The 27,603-nt window shown below is 49.4% G+C and overlaps 1 protein-coding gene across 1 annotated transcript; it reads right to left on the bottom strand.

Annotated features, from left to right (window-relative positions):
- Window positions 1-428: 428 nt before the first annotated feature.
- ADAP2 (ArfGAP with dual PH domains 2) lies at window positions 429-24,034 on the bottom strand. The gene is made up of 11 exons (XM_082679342.1): window positions 23,876-24,034; window positions 22,879-23,009; window positions 21,381-21,472; window positions 20,170-20,249; window positions 18,916-19,028; window positions 12,073-12,219; window positions 8,101-8,184; window positions 4,769-4,831; window positions 3,508-3,585; window positions 2,566-2,794; window positions 429-1,532 (listed from the first exon to the last, which is right to left on the bottom strand). The coding sequence occupies exons 1-11, from the start codon at window positions 23,967-23,969 to the stop codon at window positions 1,498-1,500; spliced, it is 1,146 nt and encodes a 381-aa protein (XP_082535468.1). The 5' UTR covers window positions 23,970-24,034; the 3' UTR covers window positions 429-1,497.
- Window positions 24,035-27,603: the final 3,569 nt, after the last annotated feature.

The following is a 27,603-nucleotide window of genomic DNA, read 5'->3' as shown; positions in this document are numbered from 1 at the left end:
TCTCTGTCCTGGGGTCCAGCTGAGTTGCCTCCTCAGCTTCCTTCTTTCCTTCCAGAGTGCACAGATGGTCAATGGGGACATTGGTTTTTTAGTTTGTATTATCTGGGCTTTTTTTTTTTTAATGTATTTAGTTTTGGCTGCACTGGGTCTTCGTTGCTGCCCACGGGCTTTCTCTAGTTGTGGCAAGCGGGGGCTACTCTTTGTTGTGGTGCGTGGGCTTCTCATTGCAGTGGCTTCTCTTGTTACAGAGCAGAGCCTCTAGGCGCGCAGGCTCAGCAGTTGTGGCTCGTGGGCTCTAGAGTGTAGGCTCAGTAGTTGTGGCGCATGGGCTGAGTTGCTCCATGGCATGTGGCATCTTCCCAGACCAGGGCTCGAACCCATGTCCCCTGCATTGGCAGGAGGATTCTCAACCACTGCACCACCAGGGAAGCCTTTATCTGGGCTTTTATTTCTTCTAAAATGTGCACAAAGGTAGAACTCCCCCAGGAACATTTTTGATTCATGTAGAAAACCCACTACTTTCGAAGAGTGAAAAGTGGATTAAAAAAAAAATTTTTCCCAACTTTTAAATTTGAAAACTTTCAAACCTATAGAAAATTTACATGAATTAGACAATGAACATCCAGCTATACTTCATCTAGATTCATCAGTTGCTAACATTTTGCACAGTGGCCCGCTTTCCCTCTCTCCCCGTGTATACGTGTGTGTGTATACACCCGCACTTCCTATCTTTCATACATAAATGCACACACACTATATCTATGTATATACTCTATATGTACACATGTACACATACACATTTTTTGCCGAACCGTTTAAGTCAGTTGTAGACGTGATTACATTTTACCCCTGAACACCTCAGCACATACTCCCTGAGATCAGGAGTATCCTCCTACACAAATACAGAAAATCATCACCATGTTACAGTATTACTAGCTAATATACATCCATATTCAAATATCCCCAGTTATCTCAATGATTTCCTTTATAACTGTTTTTTTTAAATCCAGGATCCAATCAAGAATCATGAACTGCATTTTGTTGCTATGTCTCTTTAGTCTTCTCTAACCTAGATCCAGACTACTTGATCTTTCATGATACTGACATTCTCAAAGAGCCCAGCCAGTTATTTTGCAGAATTTCTCTCATGTGGACTCGTCTGATTGTTTCCTCATGGTTAGGTTCAGATTTAACTTTTTGTTGTTGCTGTTCTTGTTTTCAGCAAGCATGCCACTTGTGCGATGCTGTGGGTGCCTTTCCATTGCAATGCCTTCATTTCAGATGTCCTGGGCCCTGAGGACATTTACCAGATCCTCAGACCCCCAGAGCTGGGTAGCGGGGAAGCCCAGAGAGCCGGCAGATAAAGGCCAAAGCTTCGGTCTTTGCGGCAGAGTTCACAGCCCTTGATAGCTGCCGACTGTGGGGCACTCCTGAGGGGCCCCCAAGGCCAAGGTGAAAACTTCTCCTTCCCACCAGGTGCGCTGGCTGGCCAGTGGGTCACCTGCTGCTGTAGCCACTCTCTGTTGATGCAGCTGCAAGGGGAACAAGAAGAGGGCTGGGGGGCGTGGCCATGCCAATGCAGTCCCACTGGAGGGCAGGGACAGCAGGGGGACAGGGGGACGATGATAGAGGGAACCGGAATAAAAAACAGACTGAAAAGGTGACAGACAGAGGGGACACACACGCCAGAGAAGGAGAGAAAAGCAGAGAGTCAGACACAGAAACAGAGAAAAACAGAGACTCAGACACACAGGCCCCCAGAGGAAAAAAGCACCAGCTGCCTCACTAACAACTTCCGAGCCCATTTCTGAGGCTCTTTGGCCTTGGGATTTCGGAAAGTGAAGCAAGTTTGTGTTTATCCTGGTCAGACTCAAAGGGTACAAGGGTTTCTCCAAAGGGGCTGTGTGGGGTCACTTGCTCAGACTGTACTTTTCCAAACAAAGAACTTCTCCTTGGTGTCCCAGAAGCCAGGCCCTGGGCCAGAAGTTTCCTGCTCTGGCTCAGAATGTCTCCCCTCCTTTCACAGGGCTGTCTGCAGATGGGGAAGCCTGCTTGTGACACATCTGGGGTGAAGGGGAAGAACAGGAGAGGGGCAGACACATGAAAGGACCCAGAGAAAAGAAGAGTCCTAAAAATAGCCTTCCCTCTATGAGCGGGGAGCAGTCCAAAATCCCAGGAGCTGCCCAGCGCTGTGACCTTAATAACGGGCCAGAGTTTTCTCATGAGAAAAGGGACTCAGGGGCAGAGGGTGGAGGGACAGAGAGGCTGCTAGGCTCTTGGACTGAGCAGGGCAGAAAAGCGGATCTAAGTGACAGCTCTGCTAGAGCGAAACTCCTCCGGACGTGGCTAGAGAAAGGCTCCTGATAGAGGAACTAAGCGTGCACAGAGAGGGTTCCCTGGCAATACTGTGCACTGTCTGAACTTTTCTTTGGCAGGAAGAGAAGAAAATGGAAAGAGGGCAGTCGGGAGCCGTGACCCCAGTTTCAGGGCTCACAGCTGAACCCAAGTGAAGAAGCCCCTTTCTGCCTGCTGCCCTCAGCCAAAGGAACAAGCCCTGCATCTTACTGAGGAGGTTGAGGGGCGTCAGGGGGCGGGAGAGGACATCCCGAAGGCTCTCCGTCCATTCGCGCTGCTCCTTCTCGCTGGGGCAGGTGAAGATGAACCTCCGCTGCGGGGTGACGACGGTGATGCCGGCTTTCCAGCGATTCCCTCGGATGCCCTTAGGCAGGTCCTCATACACCTGGTACCCCTGCTCATCGCTCCCCAGAAATACCTGGCCCTGCTCAAAGGCGTCCTGAAAATAGAAGACACAGGTCGTCAGAGGCCACAGCTGGGGCTGAGGGCCACCTGCAGGCCTGACAGCCCCCCAGGTCCATTTTAGTAAGAGGTGTGTGTGTTGGGTGGGGCTTCTGCTGGGGATTTCGGCTAGATGGGACCCAGAATTTAAAAGGCTCAAACCATAAAAGACATCACACACGGCATCTGTTTAAATGGTACTTAATATTTACAGAGAGTTAACTCTGCACCATGAATTCAAGGACTTTACACATAGTGACTCATGTGACCATCCTCACGGCAACCTCTGAGGAGGGCAGTGTTATAAAGCCTATTTTCTGGGGGAGGAAACTGAGGCACAGAGTGCTGAGTGCTCTGCCCAGAGCGCACCCCTAAAGGTGGCAGGGCTGGAACTGGAGCCCAGACAGCCGAGTTCTAGCGCCCTCACTCCCAACTGCTACACCCCACAGTCTCCGGTTGGAAGAGAGTCCTGCCGGGAAACATCTGTCTTAGCTACTGATACATTGGCAGCAATTTGGACACACATAAAGGACTTCCTGAAGGTGAGGGAGAGCACAGCTCCATGCACAGACTGACTTAGAGACAGGTGACGATGGAGGTGTGCCTCTGGCTGGGTTTCTCCAGCCCTGTCGCTTCCCCATGGTTCCCGACCAGCACTGACCCCACCTCCGCCTGCAGGTGCACAGCGGTGGGGCTGGCAGTGGCTCTTACCAGCGGGTTCTTGTAATAGAGCAGCCTCCGCTCCTGGGGATCCAGGGCAAACCACCTTTTCTTGAAAGGCTCTCGCTGCTGCAAAAAAGGAAACCTCGTACCAGGCGCGGCCAGGCGGTGGGGACAGAGGTCAGAGGGCCATCCTAGGCCAGGCCGAGGGAGCCGGCGGGTCCCAGCCCCGCAGTCGCACACCCCAGCACCCCTCCCCAGGCCTAGAGCTCTGCAGGCTCCGCCCCATCTCTCCCCCACCCATCCCACCCCCTCCCCCAGCCCCAGCTTCGCCCTGCTGCCTCCAGGTGCTGCCTGTGTGGGTTGGAAGAAGCATTTTACCCCTTTCTCAGGCTGTGGACAAGAAGTCTCAGAAAAAGGAAGCTGGGAAATCAGAAGTGGCTACGCTCAGCGCTTCTGAAAGTGCTGGCCTTGGCCGAATTCTATCCTAGGTCAGGGGAAGGAAAGCCCCTGGCCAGAGCCACGGGGAGGGCGGTGCTACCAGCTGGTGAAGGAAGAGAACCTGCAACCCTTTTACAAGTTTTCCAGCTGCCCGAGGCTTTCTTTACCCTGATTGCCTAACACCTTTCACTGACTGGCATCTTAACAAGCATCCTGTCAGCATATTACATCTTAAAACAAACAAACAAACAAACAAAAAACACAACGCACTGGAATGCTGTCGCTTTGGGGTTCTTTTTTAGGGAGCTCCTCTGCTTTTCCCTTCCTTCTCCCTTTCCCTCCTCCCTTCCCTGCTTCCGCCCGTCACAACCCCCTACCATCTCCATCTTCTGACTTTGAGCCTCGCCCCACCAGCATGCAGCTGGGCACCCAAGCATGGGTATATATAGGTGTGTTCTCTCAGACTGATCACTAGTCCCTGCGTCACTTGAACAGTCCTGGTAGGGCCCCAGCACAGAACACACAAGGGTTCTGGAAAGTCAAAAGCTGTCCCCCAAGGAGTCCCTTTTCAGCTATGCTTTCCCAAGAGTAAGATCAGTTAGATGGTGTTAAGAAGACAGAAGCTAATGGTGATGTTGATAAAGCGGGAGGATGCCCAATTACAGGGAGAAGCACCTCAGCCATGCTGGACCACACTCCAGCCACCTGGTCTCCACTTGATCCTCCAGCCCCGGAACTCACAAACATCCATTTACTTCCCCTTCCTCCCTCCTCTCTGCCCCTGGTTCCCCATTTTCCCACCTCCCAAATTCTGCCCTACTGCCCACTGGGACAGGGGCCACGAAAGTCTCCCCGGGAGTGGAGGATATACCTTTGGACCAGTTTTTTCCATGAAGCCTTGCTTGAGGTAGTTCCTGGTGATGAGGGGCACAAGCTGGGGGAAGAAAGACACACACTGACACCCCTGCCTCACACCCAGGAGCCCGAGGGTCCCCACCGAACTTGGCTCCCCAAAAAAGGGGAAGTTTGGAATGGGGAAGGATGTGTACGCGTGGTTCAGGGGGTTATATTTGGTATGGACGCAACATTAACATTTCAACAGAGCCAGACAACAGCACCCCAGATGTCTGCAGAGCTTACCAGCACAGCCAAGTCTTAGTTTCAAGGCTTAGTTTAGGGATTCCTTCAGCAACTCCAGGAGAAGGACACAGGCAAGGCTCTGAGGAGACCCTCCTGGTGTCAGGTGGGCGTATTCTGAGGATCTACTGTGTGTCAGGCTCTGTGCGTAATTCTCAACCACACTGTGAGGTGGATATTATCATCTTCGTTGTATATATGAACAAACCAGGCCTCAGAGAAGTGGTTGTGGATTTTCTCAAAGACACGTCATTGGTAGGATGAAGAGCTTTCACATCTAGAGGCGATGGACACCATACAGACACTAGTGGTACCCCTACCGCTACTCTATGATGCTAAAGTATAAACACGGCAGAACCCTCTGATCAGGCCCTTGGCCAAGACCTGGTCATTGGTGGGGATTCTGACCCAGGGCCGTAGGAGGTGATGGCAGGGTGGGCAAGTAGAGAAAGCTCTGGACTAGGAGTCAAGAGACCTGAGTTCTAGCTCCAGGTCTGACCTCAACCAGCTGTGTTACCTTGGTAAGACCTTATGCCTCTCTGGGCCTATTTCCCACTATGTAATAAGGATACTGGCCTAGGTGATCTGCAGGATCCCTTCCAACTTGCCATCCTATGCTCAGAGAAGCTTCCAGGGATTGATGCTGGTCTCCTATGCTCCAGGGTGTCAACTGGCAAGTCTAGAGTTTCAAGTGACAGCCCAGGTTTCTGAAAACACAGGGGTTCTCCAGAGCCTGAGCCCAGGGCAGGGATGAAGCAGACATGACATCTGGGAATAGGAGTGGAAAGTCTGAAAGGGAGAAAATCGTGAGCTCAAAACGAATATATAAAGGACAACACTCCCCTTTCCCTAAAATGCATTCTGTAGGCTTTAATTCCTTCATTTGGAGAGAAGAGAAGTCCTGACAGCTCAGTCGTCTGAACTGGAGCCACAGCAGGGGGAGTCTAGGCCTCGGGAAGCCAGTGGAAGAAGAAGAAAAAGCACGTGGATGGGGTTCTGTTCACTGTACCTTAGACACCCTGCTCACTGGACTGACGGCAGCCTTGGAGGCAGGGATTGTCCTCATGGTGACAGATGAGTAAACTGGGGCTCAGAGAGGTGAGGGGACTTGTCCTACGTAACACGTCAGCTTCTCTGACTTTGGGTTCATGCGTTTTCTTATCATAGGACCATAACCCCGCTTGGGCTCCCCAGGTTTCCAGCATCTGGATCCCTGAGCTCAAGCCAGGCATGGGTGGTTGCCCAGGACCTCACGTCATACGTAGACATGGGGGGAAGAAAGATGGGGAGAGAGGTGGGCGGGGAGGAAACTGGGAGTGGATAAGGGGTAACAATGGTGGATGAGGGAGGCAAGAGGGCATTGAGGATGTTGGCCAAAGACCAGTTTCCTCCGCAGGGGTCAGCAGAGTTGGAGAGCCGGCCCAGACAAATGAGGCTGGGCATCTGCACTTTGTCCTCCATCCTCTCCAGCCAGCAGTCAGCACCCCCAGCGCCCCGCCCACGGAAGCAGGCAGTCACCAGCTCCGGTGCTGACTCTGCAGACCGGGAGGGCCCTGAGCCGGGTCTAGCTGGAACTGCTCCTAGAGAATTGCCACCTCAGTGCATCACTGGGTCTGGAATGGACCCCTGTTCCAGACACTTTGCTCCCTGCAATCTTGGGCATTAAGGAACACTTAGGCTTCCAAGGAGGGTCTAACAGTTGGGATTAAGAAAGTTCCGAGACTGGGACTTCCCTGGTGGTCCAGTGGTAGAGAATTTGCCTGCCAACGCAGGGGACCTGGGTTCGATCCCTGGTGGGGGAACTAAGATCCCACATGCCGCAAGGCAGCTAAGCCCGCAGGCCACAACTACTGAGCTCGTGCGCCTCAACGAGAGAGTCCATGTGCTGCAAACTACAGAGCCCATGCGCCCTGGAACCCATGCGCCACAACTAGAGAGAGAAAACCCGCACGCCACAACTAGAAAGAAGCCCGTGCGCCACAAAAAAGAGCCCACGCACCGCACCGAAAAGATCCCTCATGCCTCAGCAAAGATCCCGAGTGCTGCAATGAAGACCCGACGCAGCAAAAAAAAAAAAAAAAAAAGAAAGAAAGAAAATAAATTAATTAAATAAATAAATATTAAAAGGAGAAGTCCCAGGACTAACATGGTCTCTCCACCCCTATCTCTTACAAAATCCTCCTAGAGCAGGCCTAAGACAGGGACCAGAGTACGGCACCTCAGGGTTGGAAGGGACCCTGAAGATGACCCAGACCAAGCACCATCTTACAGATGCACAGAGAGGTGACTCAACCCGCAGTGGTCACACAGCAAGTTAGCAGCAGAACGTCCACAAGAGCCTAGGCCTCCTGGCTCAGGGCAGCATCCTCCAGCCCACTATACAGCTTCCCCAGCCAAGCCTGAGAGATGTAGATGGATGCTCCAGACATCTGAGGACAATCAGATGAAGTTCTCAGGCTCCCCACTACCTAGGCCATGAAAGGCAGACTGTTCCCGTTAGAACGATAATGGGAAAGATCCCACTACCTTCCTTATACCAGAATATGAAAGGGTAAAGGGGGGAATGTTCGAATGTGAAGAACACCTTTGGTTATGCACTTGACCTTCCTGGGACTCAGTTTCTCATCAGTGAAATGGGAATAATCACACTCACCTAACTGCTGGCTGCAAGGGATTACTAGATAAAAGGGATTACAAGATACAATGGGCTCGAAAGCACTGTATAAGCAGTATGTGAGGGACCATTTGTGCATTTTAGTGGGAGAAGGGGTGAGAGAGAGATGCTCAAATCCTGAGCCCCTTGACACTGTGGGTGGTAGCCATGCATCCCGAAGGGGACAGCCTGACCCACTTTTTGGAGGCTGCCTTGCCAGGGGTGAGGCCATAACCCCCAGACTCCCCAGGAGAAAGCTTTTTGTTTCCCACTGAGGTCCCCAACCCCAAATCTCAAGGTCTTTCCTGCAAACAAACAGAGGCTGGCCTCTGAGTGTCTTCGAGGTCAGCAGACAAGAAGCAAAGGAGATGGCAGAGAGGAGATGTGGAAGTTGGGGTCCACATTTAGCTCACCTCAGGCTCCGGGAGCTCAGGAAAGGCCATTTTTAGGTATTGGAGACGGGCTGCACGGAGGGCATTGAACCAGTCCACTATCTCCTGCAGAGAAAAATACAAAGGACAGATGGACAGCCAATGAGACAGAGTAGTGGGGGAGTTGAGGCTGGAGGCAAGAAGCCAGCTGGACCTTCAGGTCTGGGCACATGCACGCACCCCCAGTCCCACTCAGGGGCCTGTGGGCTGTTCACAGGCATCTGGGAGGACAGTGCCCGAGGCCAGGGGCATCACCTGAGCAAGTGGGAAGCCACTGACAGGGAGATCCCCAGAGCCATGGGAAAGGACCAAGGCGGACCACATAGGAGTTATGCAAGGGCCTAGGACAGTGCTTGGCTCTTTCTAATGTGTGTGTGAATCACCTGAGGATCTCATTAAAACGCAGATTTGTATTCAGTGGGTTTGGGGTGGGGCCTGAGATTCTGCATTCCTAACGAGCTCTCAGGTGATATGACGCTGGTCATTGGGACACACTTTGAGAAGCAAGGGTCCTCAGAGGCCAAAGACTGGCTTTCAGGTGGGGGCTGGTGCACCTGGGGATGCTCCTCCAATGCGGATGCCCATCACCTGGAGTGCAACTTGGGCTAAAGCTGGCTTGGACCTTCTGTGTCCCTCTGGGAGAACACCTCCCTCGGCAGTGCCCACCATCGTCTCTCACTTTACCCAGCTGGCTCTGCCTCTGCTCTGCCACTCTCCTTTCAGGCCTCCTTATGGCAGCCAGAGTGATTTTCGAATTGCAAATCTAATGGAGTCTAGCTTAGAGTCCTCTCCACTACCCTCAGGAAGACAGTCTAAGTTCTTTGCCCTCTGAGCTCCTTCCCTACAAAACCATTGCAATCCCTGCCCCGCCTCCCCCCAACCCCATCCCAACACATGCTATTACCTTTTCCTGAAACACTCAGCCTCACCCAACTCTCTGCCCTCACCCCCGACACACCTTTTACCTAGAACATTCTACTCATCCTGAGGGTGAGTTTAGATATTGCAATAGATTTCTGCTCCACGCAAGCCCTGATTCTATGAGAATTGCCCCACCCATTCTCAGGCACACACCACTCACCCACAGTTGCAGCCACGCTTGCTGCTATGATTCTACCCACTCTTGACCACAGCAACTGGACAAATGCAGAGGCTGGACAGGGCCTATCAGATTCTTTCTCCCAGGAATTTGGAATTGGGGGAGCTAGCTGAAAGACTTGTTCAAATAGCGGCTGTGCTGCACTTAGATGTAATACGGTGATTGAGAAATTCATTTGAATTTGGTTTCAAAGGTATGAAACATCATTACCCTTTCTCTCTTGCAGGTCAAACTTGCTGGCCCCGTATTCCTGAGTTCGGAGCTCTCCTGTCCTGGGTGTTAAGAAACTTCTAGAGGCTCAGGCACTAAGGGAATGGGACCATCCCATGAAAGACCCACCTAGGCCTCCACTTTGGAAGGGCTCTTTGGTCACAAACTGGTGGCTCCGGGGCAAAATCCAACCTGCAGACAGGTTTGTTTGGCTCCTGAAGTTCTGTCTGTTTCAGTCCTCTATACAGGTGTTCCTGTTTGCCACAGCCTTAAGGCTGTCCACTTTACTTTTCAATTGCCCACCTGGCTCCTGTGGGCATGAGTTTGAGCATCCCCCCCCCCACTCCCATTTATGCCCATCTAAGGGAGAAGCTGAGGCATCCAGGGAAAGAGGAGACCGGCCAGAACCAGGTTCCCGGTAGCTCTACAACTGGGTCAGTGGTAGGGAGCCAGGTACCGTAATTGTCCGAGACCTTGGGCACAGCAGCAAAAGTCCTCGTAGCTTTCGCGCGGGTGGAGGGGTAGCCACTGGTATCCAGCCAGTCTGGACATGGGACTACAGCAGTGAGCCCAATGTGGACTGAAAACCAGGCATCTCCTCCATGTCTCCCACACTGCATAAGTCCCAAGATTCTAGTAAAGCCAAGGGAGGGAGCCGAGAAATATGACTGATAATAGATTTCTTGGCAATTTGGGGAATGAGATCGTTGAATTTAGAGAAACAAACAAGAGAGACATTACTCGCACTCCTGGTTTTACAGAACAATGTGTTGCTGTTAGAGTGTATTCTCTCTCTCTCTCTCTCTCTCTCTCTCTCTCTCTCTCTTAAACACACACACACACACCACAGCTCCTGATTCTAATCTCTCAGGAGGCCAAGCCATACTACTGGCCCTTGAAATAAATAAACACTCCTATATCTTTCCTATTCATGTCCTGTTTAAGCTGGTTTGAGTGTTCTCCTTTTCAGCATATTCACACAATTCTTAAGTAGATGCTCCTTCCTCTGGAAAGCCTTTTTTGACTGTCCCCTTCCAGCCCACCCACCCCCCAGACTAGGCTACTTAAATGTCTCCTGTGTGTCCCTAACACGGCCTCCAGCCCATCCTCACACAGCATCATCAGTGCCTATTTCCCTATCTGCCTCCCGAGACTCTGAGATCCCAGAATCCCACTCATGGCTCTGCCCCACTCACTACACACCCCAGTGCTGTGCACATTGCGGGGAGGAGTGCGATAAGGATTTACCGAAAGAGTGAATTCGTGAATGCATAAACGACACAGATGTGAAATGACTCACAAGAGTTTGTCTTCTTCTGCAGCTTCCACAATCATGAACAAATTACAGTAGCAACTAATGTTTACAGTGCACTTCACCGTAATGAGATGCTTTCACGTTCGTGGTTCATGGTCACTCAACTCTCAAAACCCCTCTGGGAGGTGGACGTTATCAACCATAAACAAGCAGACTTAGGGAGGGAAGGAACCTGCCCTAATAACACAGCTGGGAGTGGCAGAACCAGAGCCCCAGCTTCTGACTCCAAACCCAGCTCTTCAGACCACACCAGGAAGTCAGCCCAGAATGTGGAGGGAGCGTGAAGCCTGCTGGGAGGGTGATCCATGGTCACCATCCCAGCGCTAGGGCCTTATGGGAAGATCGAGTCCCTGTATCTGGTTCCTGGCTCCTGCTGCCAAGGGTCCTTCCTCCAGCAGAGGCACTTGGGGAGGTGAAATGGGTGCAGGGCTCAGGAACCATTGGCTACGTGACTTTGAGCAAATTATTTAACATGCCCATGCCTCTGTAACACGGGGATAAAACATTTCCAGGGTTGATCTGAAGATTAAGAAATGATGTATAGTGACTGCCAAGAAGAGCACCTGGCACAGAATTAAAAAGAAACTCACAAAATGTCAGCCTCCACCTTTGCCCCTCCTCACCTCGACTTAGCATCTCTGACCCTTGCCCGGTCACATGACCCTGCTCATTTGGACCCAGCTTATTCTCTTGAACCTGTACTATTGGCCTGCTTTTCTCTGATGGAGTCCATTTCCTGGACCTTTAAGTGGTGTTTTCCCCAAACTTCAGTGCGCACAAGGATCACCTGGGGATCCTGTTAAAATGCAGCTTCTAATTCGGTAGGTCCGGGTGGGCCCGAGACTCTAGTTCTAAGAAGCTCGCAGGTCATGGCTAATGCTGTTGGTGCCGGGCCAAACTCTGAGAAGCAAGGCCGTGGAGTGCGCGCTGCCCAGGCTTTGATCCATTCCTCCTCCCATATTTGGAATCTCCGGCCCCACCTGACTTGCCAGCCCTGGGCATAGTCCCTTCTGCTAAGTGGATGCCCCTTGACGGTTGTGCACCATCCAGACGCACCCCTGGTACCCACCAGGTTGCTCTCCCTGATCTCGCTCTGCTTTACTTGTACCTCTGTCTCCAACTAGAAAGCGACAATAGGGAATTCCCTGGCATTCCAGTGGTTAGGACTCGGTGCTTTCACTGCCGTGGGCCCTGGTTGGGGAACGAAGATCCCACAAGACACGTGGTGTGGCCAAAAAAAAATAAAAAGTGACAATAGGTTAAGGTGAACAGTAGCAGCAGATCTCAGGAGGCTGCTGTGCAAGGGGGTCAGCGAGCTGGAGGCTCTCACCTTCCCGCTCTCGTGATACACAAACAGGTTCCTGACGTGGCCCTCTCTTCGGTAGGTGATCTGCAGCCCATGGGGGTTCCCTATCTTCTCTGTCTGGAAGGTGGCATTCAAGTCCTTGATGCTGATGACAGCTTTGGGCTCTTTACCCTAAAAGAGAGGAAGCAGATACTTAAGATGCTGACAGTCAGCAGGGTGACTTCTCATCACGTTCGCCAGGGAGACTTAACTGCAAACAGATGACCCGTGTGGAACTCTGCTTAATCAGATTGGCCTCTCTGGGCTGAAACGGGGCTTGGAAAGACCTTAACTTAGAACTTTTCAAAATGTTTAGCCATAGAATTTTTTCTGAAACGAATCATCAGGAATTCCCTGGAAGTCCAGTGCTTAAGACTTGGTGCTTCCACTGCAAGGGGCACAGGTCTGATCCCTGGTTGGGGAACTAAGATCCCGCAGGCCATGTAGCCAAAAAAAAAAAAGAATTTGAAACAAATATCCATGGAAGGCAAACAAATAAAATAGATTAAACAAACAGATAAAAGCAGCTGTGGGGGCCTCAGGGCACGCCCTCCCACCCTCCACTCTGTTCTCAGGGTCTGAACACAATTCGAGCCCTCACTGATGCTAAGAAGGCAAAGGGGAAACAAGTGCTTCCTTTCATAACTGATAAGAGAGAAAAATGATACCAACGCTCTAGTCCCATAATAGCTGTTACCCACATGCAGCTATTAAAATTAAAACTAAATAAAATTAAGACTTTAGTTCCTTAGTCACACGTAGTCCCATTTCAAATGCTCAGCGACCACCTGTGGCTAGTGGCTAGGGTACTGGACAGGTGCAAACAGAGAAAATTTCCGTCACTGAAGAAAGTTCTAGTGGACAGTCTTCTCTAGAGGGAAATTTGGTCATATTTACTAAAATGTTGAGTGTTTTGCTTTGACCCACAATTTCACATCTAAGAATCTATCTGAGGAAGTAATTGCATTACTATGCAAACATATATCAAAAGATGTTTACTGCCATGTTGCTTATAACAGTAAAAAAATAAAAAAGAAGAAGAAATTATTGAAATGTCCATCAATGATAATGGGTTAAATAAATAAATCATGGCATATCCACACAATAAAATATCACAGAATTTTTTAAAGGAAAATTTAAATCAATATTACTAATATGAAACAATGTCCATGATATCCATGTGTGAGAAATACCAAGTCCCAGAACGGGATGTATAGTAGGAACCTATTAATGCAAAAATTATATACACATATATATGCATATACTATATGCATATAGTATATATATAATGTACATAAACTATATGTATATATGTTTATTTGCACGTACGTAAGAAGTATGGACAGATTTACAACAACACTCTTCACAATGGTTTTCTTGAAAGATTAATGTACGACTTTCCTTTTAAAATATTTACTATGAAAAATACTAAAAATACAAAAAAAGTGTATTTAATTTTGTCAATATCGTTCCCCAAAAGGAAATTTGTTTAAAAACTACAACATTACTAATAAAGCCAAAATCCCTTTAATTACTACTTACCCTGTCCCTTTCCCCTCCTCCACTCCCCACAGTCAATCACTGTCATGAGTTTGATGTTCATCTTTCTAGTTCACTTTTTACACTTTTATACACACATACACATACCCATGAACAATACATAGTGCTGTTTTATGTGGCTTTAATTTACATAAATGGTATCACATTATATGGATCATTCTACAACTTGCTTTTGTCACTCAACGTTTTATCTCTGTCCATGTTGAGATATACCAATCTACTTGGCTCTTGTAAATGACTACACCAAAAGTTATCAATCTATGTTCCTGTTGACAGATACTGAGATTGTTTCTGATTTTTTGCTGCTGTCAGCTTGTATCCCTGGTATACCCCCGTGAGAGTGTCTCTAGGTCACGATTAGGAATGGAATTGCTAGCTCACAAGTGTGTACATCTTTGACTTACTGAAAACTGCCAAATTATTTTGCTAATGGCTCTCCACAGTGGTTGCACCAATGTACATACCGGAAGTAAATTTCCATCAATAACAAAGAAGATTTCCCCTTTCCCCATATTCTCACCAACACTCAATGCTGCCAGTTTTTTTTTTAACATTTTTGCCAATATGAAGGGTTTGAAATGGAATCTCATTGTTAATTTCTCTTATTCAACTTAATTGAGGTATAATTTATAAGCAATAAATGGAACTCACTTTAAGAGTGCAGTTTTTTGACAAGCGTATATACCCATGTAACCACCACCACAATCAAGATCTAGAACATCACTATTACCCTAAAAGAGTTCCTTTTGCTCCTTTGCATCAATCCCCACCCCACCCAATCCCAATCACTTATCTGCTTTCTATTGGTATAGTTTTGTCTGTTCTGAAATTGAATATAAATGGAACTATACAGTACATACTCCCGTATAAGTCTTCTTTGGCTCAGAACAATAGTTTTTAGATTGACCCACATTATTGCATTTATTAGTAGCTTGTCCCTTTTTATTGCTGGGTATATTCCATTCTATGGATGTACTACAATTTTTTAATTCATTTATTTGTGGATGAACATTTGGATACCTTCCAGGTTTTGGCTATTACAAATAAAACTTCTGTGAACAAGATTTGTGGACAAATTTTGTTGTGGACATATGTTTTTGTAAATACCTAGGAGTGGAAAAGCTGGGTTATATGGTTAAGTGTACACGTAACTCTATTAGAAATTGCCAAATTGTTTTCCAAAGAGGTTGTATCATTTTATGTCCCACCAGCAATAAGAGTTCCAGTTTCTCCATATCCTTGTTAACACTTGGTGTTGTCAACCTTTTTAATTTTAGCCATTCTGGTGGATACATAGTATATCTCATTGTGATTTTAATTTTCATTTCCTTGACTGCCAGAGAGATGGGGCTTCTTTTCCTGTATTTATCAGGCATTTTGGTTTCCTTTTCTGTGAACTACCAAACCATTTCCTTTGGCTCTTCTGCCAATGGATTGTTTTTTTCTTCTTGATTTTTAGGGTTTTAAAAAAATGTGATCTGGGTATTAATATTTTGCTATGTTGAAATATCTTCTGAGTTTTGCTTTCTTTAAACTTCACTTTTTTGTATTACCCCAAATTTTCACATAAAAATGAGTTACCTTTATAATTTAAAACTTTTCCATTTGGGTAAAGAAATAAAAAAAGAACAAAGGCAACTGGTTCTATTTTTAGACTGCTTTAGACCGAACAGGCTTAGGACTGAGAAACAGATCAACTTTTTCCAACCAAGGATGAGACTCACATCCTAACTCACAACAGCTACTGGGGTTCGATGCCTGCTCCTAACTCTGTAGCAGCACTTTTTCTTCCTGCCTTTAGTACTTGCAATATTTTTCAGTGATTTAAACTGAAGACTGAGAAGAAATCCCTACTCTCTCTTGGAGGGTTAATACTCTTCATCCCCTATCATTTTTCATCTGGCCCCAGACTGAGGCCACACTGGACAGATCTTCTGGCATTGCTCTGGTCCATCAGGAAAGCAACAGGGGACATAAATAGTAATTTCTGCATGTAGGAAATGGAGTAAGATGAAGGCTAAAGTGCTCAGAGCTTGTCCTTCTCTTACTTTCTTGGCCATTCCTTCACATTCTCTTTGCTGGAAACTTCTTATCTTTCCTCTAAATATTGGAATATCCCAGGGCTCAGTGTGATAGATAATCTCCAAAGATGGGCTTCTCCAATTCCTTCCCTCCTAGTTTGCACATGCCACTCTACCCATAAAGAGGTGGAATCTATATCCCCTCCTCTTGAATTGGAGCTGGTTGCATGACTTGCTTTGACCAACAGAAGGCAGTTCCTGGCCTAACCTTTGAGAGGCCTGGCAGCATTCTCATTTGCTCGGGGAAAGCCGGCTGCCATGCTGCAACAAAGCTTGAGCTGGACTCCTGAATGAGGAACGATCACAGAGAAGGCACAAGGAGGATGCCAAAGCGCCTGACGTGTGAGCGAAGGCTTCCTGGGTCTCCTGGCGCAGCCCAACCACCCCACTGATGCCACATTGAGTACAATGGAGCAGCCACTGCCTGCTCAGATTCCTGACCCACAGGATTGTGAGACACGATAGACTGATGTTTTGAGCGACTAAGTTTTAGGGTGGTGTGTCTGTCACTCAGCAACAAATAACTAAAATACTCAGTCCTCCGACATCTTTTCTCATCCACCCCCACCCCCTGCTTAGGTGACTCCAGCCAGTCCGGTTGCTAAACCAGTTTACGTGCTGATGACTCCAGCTCCAAACTCTCCCCAAATCTCTAGACTCAGAACTTCTGAGAACTTCTTTCTCAGTCTCTATGTGTATGACTAATAAGCATCTCAAACGGGAAAGGAACTCTTGATCATCCCCGTAAGGAGCTAAGTCTTTGCCATCTCAGCAAATGACAAATCTAGACTTCTAGTTGCATAAGGCAAAAATCTGGGAATCATTCCTGATTCTGCTGACTTTCACACTCCGTGTCCAATCCTTCAGTAGATGCCATTGGCTCTATTTCCAAAATACACGTAGAATCTGACCACTCTAACCAGCTCCGTCACGATTATCCTGATCTAATCCATTATTCCTCGCTTGGATTATTGCAACAGCTTCCTAACTGGCTTCTCTGCTTCCACCCTCACCTCCCCACTGCTCCATTCTCGCCTCCACCCCCAACTCCATTTTCGCCCCGGTAGCAGCCAGAGTGCCCCTTTCCAAAAGTTTTAGTCAAAGCAGATCACTTCTGTACTCAAAACCCTCCTGTGGCTTCCCAACAGTAGAGTAAAATCCAAACGCCTAAATGTTTTGTAAAAATATTCTGTGATAAACCATAGTAGAAAAGAATATTAAAAAAAGAATGTAAATGTTTTGTAAATCATATATCCCATAAGGGTCTTGTGTATAGAATATATAAAGAACTATTACGGGCTCCCCTGGTGGTGCAGTGGTTAAGAACCTGCCTGCCAATTCAGGGGACATGGGTTCGAGCCTTGGTCAGGGAAGATCCCACATGCCGTGGAGCAATTAAGCCCATGCGCCCATGAGCCGCAATTACGGAAGCCCATGTGTCTAGAGCCCGTGCTCCACAACAAGAGAAGTCACCGCAATGAGAAGCCCGTGTACCGCAACGAAGAGTAGCCCCTGCTCGCCGCAACTACAAAAAGCCCGTGTGCAGCAACGAAGACCCAACACAGCCAAAAATAAATAAATAAATAAACAAAATTTTTTTTAAAAAAAGACCACATATTGTATGATTCCATTTGTATGAAATGTCCAGAATATGCAAATCTATAGAGTTAGAAAGTAGATCAGTGGTTGCCTAGGGCTGGGGGAGGGGAATGGAGTGGAGAACTAGAGCTAACACATGTGGGGTTTCTTTTTTTAGGGTAATGAAAATGTTCTAAAATTGATTGTGGTGATAGTTGCACAACTCCATGAATATACTGAAAGCTATTAATTATACACTTTAAATGGGTGAATCCAATGGTGTGTGAATTTATATTTCAATAAAGCTGTTTCCAAAGAAAAATCCTAAGTCTTCCTACGGCCTCTGAAGTCTTCCACTATGTGAGCTCATCTCGCCCCATTTTTTCCTTGCTCACGCTGCACCAGGCACTCTGGCCTCCTTCATGTCCTCCAGACTCACCAAATACATTCCCAGCTCAAGCCAGAGCTACGGCTCATGGTTGGGCAGTTTGTGCACTGAACAAAAAGCCCCTGGCTGAAGGTACAAGTGAGAACCGCCATGCAGGCTTCTGCTTGCCTAGACAGGGACCAGGGCTGCACCCTCTCAGAGGGCTCATCTTTTCTAATCAGCACACATGACCATGCTCAGGGCTTCTGTACATACTGTTCCCTCTACTTCTTCTATCCTTCGCCCACAAATCCACATAACTCACATTTATTCAGTTCTCTGCTCAAATGTCATCAGAGAGGCCTCCCCTGACCACCTGTGGTAGCACCTCCCTCTACCCCACGCTCTAACTCTTCACCCTCTTTTATTTTACTTCATATAACTTATTGCCACTGGATAGATTATGTATTGATGTATGTTTTGGTTACACCTGTCTCCATCCACTAGAATGGAAGCCCCAGGAGAACAGGAACTTCTCTTAGTTTATTGCTGTATCCCCAGTTCCTGGAATAAGGTCTAGCATAGTAGGTGCTCAATAAATATTTCTTAAGTACATAAACAAATGAAGTAAAAATCAAGTGATCATCAAAGGCTTAATCATGGACCAGTCTAAGCCCATTCTAGGTGAAGAGAAGGTGTGCTTTTTAGTGGACTGGATGGATTGTATAACAAGGAAAAGTAGCAGCGTGTGGTACCTAAGTCTCAGTGGCTGAGCTCATACACAAGACCAGGCACTATTGATCAAAATGTAGACCTGGGACTTCCCTGGTGGCACAATGGATAAGAATCCGCCTGCCGGTGCAGGGGACATGGGTTCGAGCCCTGGTCTGGGAAGACCACACATGCTGCAGAGCAACTAAGCCCGTGCACAGCAACTACTGAGCCTGCACTCTACAGCCCACAAGCCACAACTACTGAAGCCCACATGCCACAACTACTGAAGCCCATGTGCCACAACTACTGAAGCCCACGCATCTAGAGCCCGTGCTCCGCAGCAAGAGAACCCACTGCAATGAGAAGCCCGCGCACCACAACAAAGTGTAGCCTCCCTTCACCGCAACTAGAGAAAGCCCGCGTGCAGCAACGAAGACCCAAAGCAGTCAAAAATAAAATAAATAAATAAAAATGTAGACCTGAGTGGGGTGAGAGCCAGCGCTCTGGGAGGAATAAGAGAAGACTTACCCCTTCTTTAGTGTAGTACTTCAGGAGGCCTTCTCTTGCCAGGAGCACAAACCTCCTTTTCAGGAACTGTGCGTTGTCCCTTCCCCGCTTCCATAGGAACCCTTCTCGGTTACCTTCCACCAAGGATGAGAAAGAGTGAACACTCACGGCTTCAAGACAAACAAGCAACTCATGAACCCCGTACAGTATGGTCTCAGGGGTGGAATGAACCTCTCACCTGCTGCTAAAATGTCTAGGATCTAATTTAGCTATTTCAGCTGCAGGACATGGGGGTCCTGTCTGGGGCCAAATTTGCAATGTTGTATGATTTCAGTTGGGCTACCCTCAACTTTCTTCCTTGGCTGTTTCCTAAGAAGACACAGTAAACTCTAAGTAGGCTAAATCCTGGGCTTCCCTGGTGGCGCAGTGGTTGAGAGTCCGCCTGCCGATGCAGGGGACACGGGTTTGTGCCCCGGTCCGGGAAGATCCCACATGCCGCGGAGCGGCTGGGCCCGTGAGCCATGGCCGCTGGGCCTGCGCGTCCGGAGCCTGTGCTCCGCAACAGGAGAGGCCACAACAGTGAGAGGCCCGCCTATCACATACAAAAAAATAAAAATAAAATAAGTAGGCTAAATCCTAAGAAACTGGATTGATTCTGAAGGAGGCCCAACTTCACGTTGACATCAGCCTAATGAAATTCTCCAGAGTGTGGGAATAATGAATGCCCTCTGTGCTCCTGGCCACTAGGAGAGCTGAGCACTGGCTGCCTCTGGTCCTCAAAGAGCAGTTTTGTATACTTTGCTCTCTGGGTCAGTGTCAACTTGGACTCAGAGTAGCAGGGCAGAAACTGCCACAGGTTCAGGGCCACCGATGAGGTTGTGCCCTGCACAAAGGCGGGAAGGGAGGTGAAATCCAGTCCATGCGCCTTCCCGAGGCTTGTGCCACACCAGGGGTTACGTTAGCCAGAAGCAGGGTGTCTTATTTCTTCCTGGTCTGCCCGGTGGGTGAGTCTTTTTGCAATTTATACTGAAGACTCTATACACCCTGTGGCCCTGCAAGGACCTGAGACGAATGTGTTTCTCGGCCAGTCAGACCATAAAACCCCACCAGCCGATGTGTTGCTATTTCAGAGACAGAGGAACCCACAACTTGGCCTCTGTGGCCAGAGCAAGAGTGGCAGGTATATCTCTGCTGACCTTGTTCCTAATACTCAGGCACTTTGTTTTCTAGAACTCATCAGAACTAGCCCTCAAAAGATGATGAAAATAACTTTACCTGGGGGTGAGATGGTTTTCCCCTCAGCCATAAACTCCTGTCTCTCATACTTCGCTCGAATCCATTGCTCCTTTAAGACCCTAAAAAGAGAGACTCTTTAGGCAGCTGTGTCTGATGCATCCTCTTCCCATGGCAACTTTCTGAAACCCCGCAGTTGAGGATGGGAGCATCACAGCAGCTGCCTGCTCAGGCTAGCCAGGGATTCTCTGCCTGGGTACTATTAACATTTGGGACCCGGTAATTCTTAGTGGTGGGGGGACGCCTCGTGCTTTGTAGGATGTTTAGCAGTATCTCTGCTCATCCTCCACCCCCTCGATGCCAGTGGCACCCCCTCCCCAGTTGTGAAACCCCAAAATGTCTTCAGACATTGCCAGTGTCTCCCCAGGGGGAAATATCTCCCCCAGTGGGCTATATGCACACCACTATACTATTCCAACCTCAGCCTCAGCCCTCTAGGTCAATGAGACAGATAACAGCTCCCCTGGACCATCTACTCTGCCACATCCCACTGTGTGTTCATGAGCTTAAGCCAGCACAGTCCAAGAGCCTCTTCCTGTGGCCCACCCATGAGATCTGAGCATGCTACACTGGACAGAGCAGCGGTCTTAGGGTCTGGCCACCTGGGACCTGGTCCCACTCTACCATTTATCCACTGTGTGACCAAGGGCAAGTTACTTAACTCCTCTGAACTTGGGGAGTATGCCAATAATATTATACCTACCTACCCGTGAGGGTTGTTGAGAGGTTTAAATGCATACAAAGTGGCTTGTACTGTGCAGAGCACATGGTAAGTGCTTAGGTGGGGCCTAAGCAGCTCTTTTGGAGCAACATTGAGCTCAGGTGGGACAGCTCAGGTGGGACTCCGTAGAAAGTATAATAGCTGAAACACATTTGTTCTGCTAAAATACCGGAGGCTTCTTAATCAAGTTAGTTATCACCTGTAGGCTATGAGAACATCGAGGCAAAGGGACAGATCCTAAAGAAAATGCCCCATTTCACAGCTGTGGAAACTGAGTCCCAGAGGGGGCAAGTGACAACCCAAGCTGTGAAGGTGGAGAGGGGCTTTCATCAGGTCTGTGTGCTCTCCATGACAGTACCAAACGTTTTCCTGGCTCCACCTGCTGGGCATGTCTGTAGAAGAGACCACCACACAGGAGATGGGGTAGTGGTGGGAGCGGGGGTGGGGGGGAATCAGGAAATCACGCACTCACATGCAGTCGTTGGCCTGGGGGATATAGTAGAAAGCAGGGACTCTGGCTTCATACTTGGCCTTCACTCGGAGGTTCCCATTGTGGGTCATAAACTGCAAGACAACAGCAACTTGGGGTAATGTTAGAACTTGAAAAAACGTGAAATGAAACCACGGTCTACTCTGAAGGCCACTGTTCTCACTGGCTCCTGGGCTGAGTCAGGAGACACTCCTCCCGGAGTTTGACACATTTCCCCTCCTCCCCGCCACCCCACCCAGCTTGGTCATCTGTGCTGCTGGGAAGCCCCAACTTGGAGCAATGAGGTGCTGTAACAACCATGCTTCATACAGGCAGAGCACTTTACAGCTCTCCTGCATTAGTTCATTCGATCCGCTCAACCATTGTAATATTACCACCCCCGTTTTAGAGGTGAGGACACTGAGGCTCAGAGAGGTTAGGTGACTTACCCAAGGTGACACAGCTAGTCAGTGGAGAGCTGGGATTTGAACCCAGACCTGTCTAACTCCAAAGCTCATGTTCTTTCTCCCACCCCCTCCACAGATGGCCAGGACCACCAGCAGCAGCCCCTGCAAGTCCGCAGGAGATAGATGGAGCTGGAGGATGGAAGAAGTTCAGTGCTCGCCCCATAGAGTATGTAGGTCAGGAAGATCACTGGGGGCCTTTGGCACCCAAGAGACCCAGAGGCAGATGTGCCAGGAGTGGCCCTGGCCAACAGCACTCAGTAACAGCAGTGGCATATCTGGGGTGAGGGCATGTGTGGAAAAAAATCAGGGTTTTAATCCATGTCCCTTGGGCAGTGGGAACCCTATTCTCCCCTTCCCCAGTGGCCACTTGGCTGTGTCGTGGGATTTGCATGGGCTTTGGATCTCAAAAGAGCAGCCCAGTTTAGTACCGCCTGCTCTCTGAAGGTTTCCTGGCCAGAATGGTGTTATCTGGGCTGCAGGTGTCCTCCATCTTTTTAGGTCAGGAGAAAAAAGTGGTCCCCTCCCTGGCTAGGGGGACTGGAGGAGGACTATGTACCATGAATCAGGATACTTCTGTTATAGTCCAGGATTTCAGCGAATGAGAACAGCAGCTGTTAATTGACTATTTACTTTGTACCTGCCTTGAGCCTGCATTTAATCCTTACAGCAGCCCTATGAAGGGGTATCTTTATAACACGGATATGGAAAGGGTTCACAACCAGCATTAAATAGGAGGCTCAGGGCCTCATAGCTAGTAAGTAAGCAAGTGATGGAGCTAGGATTTGAACTCAGGGCCTCGTCTAAGGCAAGTCTAATTGGCTCCTTATTGCCCTTCTCTTGGCCTCATAGCTAGTAAGTAAGCAAGTGATGGAGCTAGGATTTGAACTCAGGGCCTCGTCTAAGGCAAGTCTAATTGGCTCCTTATCGCCCCTCTCTTGGCCTCAGTTTCCTTCCCTGTAGAATGGGAGCGCCCTGCCCACTGCCTCCACCCCAGTTCTGCTGTTCCAATGCTCTCCACCTGCGCCCCTTGCTACCTCCACAATACTGTCGTCCCAGAAGTCAAGTCTCACAGATTTCACTTTGCTGATGTCTGGGAAGTTGCGGTGGACTCCGGAGCAGTTCAGACAGATGAAGATGCCCAGCTTGTAAGAGGCCCAGTCGGGATCTGCGGGACAAGAGGACAGGAGGGGAGCTGGGTGAAGAAACCAGGGTTGGGCAGGGGGCGCCGGGAGAGGCAGGGCTTGGCAGTTAGCCTGGGGAGGTGTCCAGCTCAGCCCATGACTCCTCTCTTAGCCTCCCCGCCTTGGATGAACTAAGATCAGCATGAAACCCTCTGGTCAGCCCACTGGCCCTGGCGCGGCGGCGGCCAGGATGAAGATCTTGGAAGGAGTCCCGAGGAGGATGGGGGCGAGAGGCTGAGGCGGGCGCGATGTGGAAGTGTCAGGACTCCGAGGAACCTAGAGGAGAGCGCGGAGGAAGGGACCGGCACCGAGGCGCCTGGCTGGGGAGCTGCGGGTGGGGAAGTCGGAGTCAGGGACGCTCGGGGTCCACAAGGTCGGAGTGCTGTGGAGCAGGAACGTGGGAGGACCCTGGGGACGTCCGGGGCGGGTGGGGAAGGGGCACTGGACCATCAGGGCAGAACTGGGTCCGGGGTTTGGGATCCCTGGTGTGTAGGATGTTTGGATCCGAGCGTGTGGGAAGTGGCTGGGTCCGGAATGAAGACGTCAAGGACCGTGGTCCGGGTGAATAGGGTGTCTGGCAGTGGAGGTGAGTAGAATGGTCAGGGCACCCGGGGCCGGGATCTAGTGTCGAGGTCCAGAGTGGGGAGAACAGGCGGCCCGGCCGGGTTCGAGTGGGAGCGGTACTGGCCGAGGAGAGGGCTGCCGGGGGCCCGGGTTCGAAGGTGATATAAGGGTCACGCGCGGATCCAGCGGGAGTCCTGGACCGGCCCGGGCCTGAAGGGAGAGAAGGGGGCCGGCGGGCCGGGGGCCGGTCCCACGTTCCGGACTGCACGCGCCGCCGCGCCCTTACCTGCCGCCCCGCAGTCGGCGCAGTGCGCGTTGCCAGTGCCTGCCGCCCGCAGCAGCTCCAGCAGCCGCTTCTTGTTGCGCTCGCGGTCGCCCATGGCCGGCCCCGCGGGCTCAGCAGGGGTCAGTCCGGCCGCCCCCCGGCCTGCGGCCGCCCATGGTCAGCGCCTTCGCCCGCAGGTGGAGCGGGACGCAAACCCGGCGCCTCTAGCCCGCCCGCGCCGCCTGTCCCGCCCCTCAGGACTTTAAGCCCCGCCCCTCCTGGACCCTCTGTCCCGCCCCCGGCACGTCCTGTTTGCGGGCTGCGTTCCTCTCTAAGGCGCACGCCCGCCCGGCAGGGACCCAGAGCAGGGTTTGGAGTCGGTCACCCTGGACCGAGGTCAAATCCTGGACCGCCACTGGCTAGCGTTGTGACTGTGGACAACCTGGTCAACCTCTCTGGGCCTCAGTTTACACCTCTGTAAAAGAGGAATAAGGGCATATGTCCTTGGCAAATTAAAAAGGATCTAACTTCTGTTAAAGCGTTCTCCTGAAGTATTATAGATCCTACATCTACTCAGAGACTTTGAGACATTCATATGCCACCTCCTCAGGAAGCCCTCCTTGATCCCTAGCCTGGAGTAATCTCTCCAGCTTCTGGTCTTGCTAGAATACCAACCGTTATTGGATCCATTTCACCCTTTGGCCCTGAGCATTTTCTACCGATCTTGCATTACAGTTATTTATATATTTATGTTAATTCCTCCTCCCCTCCCAACACACACACATGCGCACACTAGATACTCTGATGTCAGAAGATTTACTTCTGTATCCCACACAGCTCCTAGAAGAAGCACCTGCACATTTTTAGAAGTCTAATAAATAGTCGCATGACTGTGTCCCCCAGGAAGTGTGGCTTCACCAATAGGGACACTGCTGGGCATTTCTATCTGTGAAGTTCCATCACCATGAGGTGTGGGCAGGGCTTAGGTGGTCTTGAATCTGGGCATTTCGTGAATCCCCCTCCCCCATCTCTGTCCCTCTTTGACCCCATCCTCAGTGATCCACAGACTCCTGGTAAGGCACACACTGTGCACACTTGCCATCCCCTCTGTAGGCAAATATCTGTCATATGCATAAGGCTTAATGCACATCATCTTAGGTTTCCATTCTGGTGGGTTGCACCTGATCTGCCAGCATCCCCAATTCAACACACATGCATATACACATGCGAACACATAGGGCAGCATGGTATAATGGAATGAATTCAGGAATCCAGACTTTGAATCTTGGCTTCATCACTGACCAGCTGTGTGGCCTTGGGCAAGTTCCTTCACTTCTCTGAGCCTTGGACACCTCATCTGTAAAACGAGGGTCGAGAGATCACCTAATAGGGTCATTGAGATGAGCCAGGACGTGGCACACAAAGCCCTCAAAACAGTGGCTCCCTTGCTTCCCCTGCCCCTCTGGTCAGCTCATGGGATCATCCGTTGGAATGCTCTGTGTCATTTCCCATCTTCCCCCGGGTGGAGGAGGTCAAGCCTCCAGGCCCTGGGGGAAGGGGACATTACCAAGAGTAAGCACCAAGGAGGGTCTTGACTGTGGGGGTGAGGACTAGCCTAGGAACCTCTCCAGAGGGACCAGGGAGAGAGCCCGGAGAGGGGTCAGAGGGCAAGGGGTTGTTTACCAAACAGGCCGAAAGATGATTCATTTCCGCTGCTTTAGATGAAAAAAGGGACAGAAATAAATCTCCCAGGAGAAATCTGGGAAAGGCAACCTAAGGTATGAAGGCAAGGCGAGGGGGGAAGTGGGGGACGAAGAGGGGACAGGCAAAGGACATCATTTCTCCGCTGCCAGGGCAGAAGAGTGATGTTGGGGAGCTTCTTGGGTGCCTTTGTCCCGCTGAGCTGCTCTCTTTACACCTTGAGATTCAGCGTCCCCTCCCTGGAGGTCCCAAAAAAGCCAACCCAAGGGAAAATATATCATCTCCTTCACGGTGAGAAGCAAGAGATTGAGAGGTTCCTTTAGTTTCTTCTCTTCCCGTCCTTATTTCTGGAAGTTTCTATTTAACAGAATTTCAAGGGACTTCCCTGGCGGTCCGGTGGTTAGAACTCTGCACTTCCACTGCAGGGGGCGCGGGTTCGATCCCTGGTTGGAGAACTATGATCCAACATGCCGCGGTGTGGCCAAAAAAATAACTAAAACTAAAGACAAAACAAACAAACAAACAAAAAACACCAGAATCTCAAGCCTCAAGGTTTGCCAAAAACAAACAAAAGAAACAAAAACAAACAAAAAGCGGTACTGTTAAACTTTGTTGGTGATGGGTTTCTTTTTTTTTTTTAATTTATTTATTATTTTATTTTTGGCTGCGTTGGGTCTTCGTTGCTGCACGCAGGCTTTCTCCAGTTGCTGCGAGCGGGGGCACCTCTTCGTTGCGGTGCGCGGGCTTCTCATTGCGGTGGCTTCTCTTGTTGCGGAGCACGGGCTGTAGGCGCGCGGGTTTCAGTAGTTGCAGCACACGGGCTCAGTAGTTGTGGCTCGTGGGCTCTAGAGCTCAGGCTCAGTAGTTGTGGCGCACGGGCTTAGTTGCTCAGCGGCATGTGGGATCTTCTCGGACCAGGGCTCAAACCCGTGACTCCTGCATTGGCAGGGGGATTCTTAACCACTGAGTACCAGGGAAGTCCCCATGGTGATGGGTTTCTTTCTTTCCTTCTTTCTTTCTTTGGGGAGAGGGGAGAGGGAGAGGGATAATGCTAATTAACAAATATTGAGTGTTTTTACAGAGACTTTCACACCATTTGATCACACTTGAGTTCCATGACAGCCCTCTGAGAGCAGCCTGTTATCCTCATGGAGGATGAGAGGTTAAGGTACCCTAATCATAGCCAAGCAAAGGTGGGAACAGGGGCTTACATCCAGGTCTTCTATTGTGGTGTCTGGCAAACCCCACAGGACAAGGCTGCTCTCCCTTTAGTCCTCTTCCCATAACTGGATTTTTTTTCACTTTTAAAAATATTGTGGCAAAATCTCTATAACATAAAATTGGCCATTTAGGGACTTCCCTGGGAGCTCAGTGGTTAAGAATCCACCTGCCAATACAGGGGTCATGGGTTCAAGCCCTGGTCCGGGAAGATCCCACATGCTGCGGAGCAGCTAAGCCTGTGCGCCACAACTACTGAGCCTGCGCTCTAGAGCCCTCGAGCCACAACTACTGAAGCCCGCGTGCCTAGAGCCCGTGCTCCGCAACAAGAGAAGCCACTGCAATGATAAGCCCGCGCACAGCAACGAAGACCCAACGCAGCCAATAAATAAATAAATTTTTTAAATAAATAAAATTGGCCATTCTAACCATTTTACCACAGTTACACAACTGAGATGATACATACTGGATGATACAGAGTACTGGAGCTGGGATTCAAATCCAAGTTCATCTTGAGCCCTTTTCAACAAAATATTATGTTGAAATGTATAAAGTTGACTTACAAAAGTAGTAATGTCATGCAGTTCAACCTAATGGTGTTTTTTAATGGTCCTACCACTAATATTGATTAATATTTCATAAATTTCCTTCTGGTCTTTTATACATCTTTTGATCATTGGGACCATATTTTTCATACAATTTTATATCCTTTTAAAAATTTCTTTACATTATATCTCTTATCATATTACTATAGATGCTTCATGACATCATTTTTTTTAACATCTTTATTGGAGTATAATTGCTTTACAATGTTGTGCTAGTTTCTGCTA

Source organism: Grampus griseus (genome assembly GCF_964374135.1).
Source record: "Grampus griseus genome assembly, chromosome: 20".
Taxonomy (NCBI): domain Eukaryota; kingdom Metazoa; phylum Chordata; class Mammalia; order Artiodactyla; family Delphinidae; genus Grampus; species Grampus griseus.
This window is presented reverse-complemented; position numbering and strand designations above follow the sequence as displayed.

Coding starts and splice junctions, on each gene's coding strand:
- ADAP2 (XM_082679342.1), bottom strand. CDS start 23,969: ATGGGCGACCGCGAGCGCAACAAGAAGCGGCTGCTGGAGCTGCTGCGG. Junction 20,250..21,380: donor CCCCAGGCCAACGACTGCAT/GTGAGTGCGTGA, acceptor CTCTCTTTTTAG/GGTCTTAAAGGAGCAATGGA. Junction 19,029..20,169: donor GAAAACCATCTCACCCCCAG/GTAAAGTTATTT, acceptor CCTTGGTGGAAG/GTAACCGAGAAGGGTTCCTA.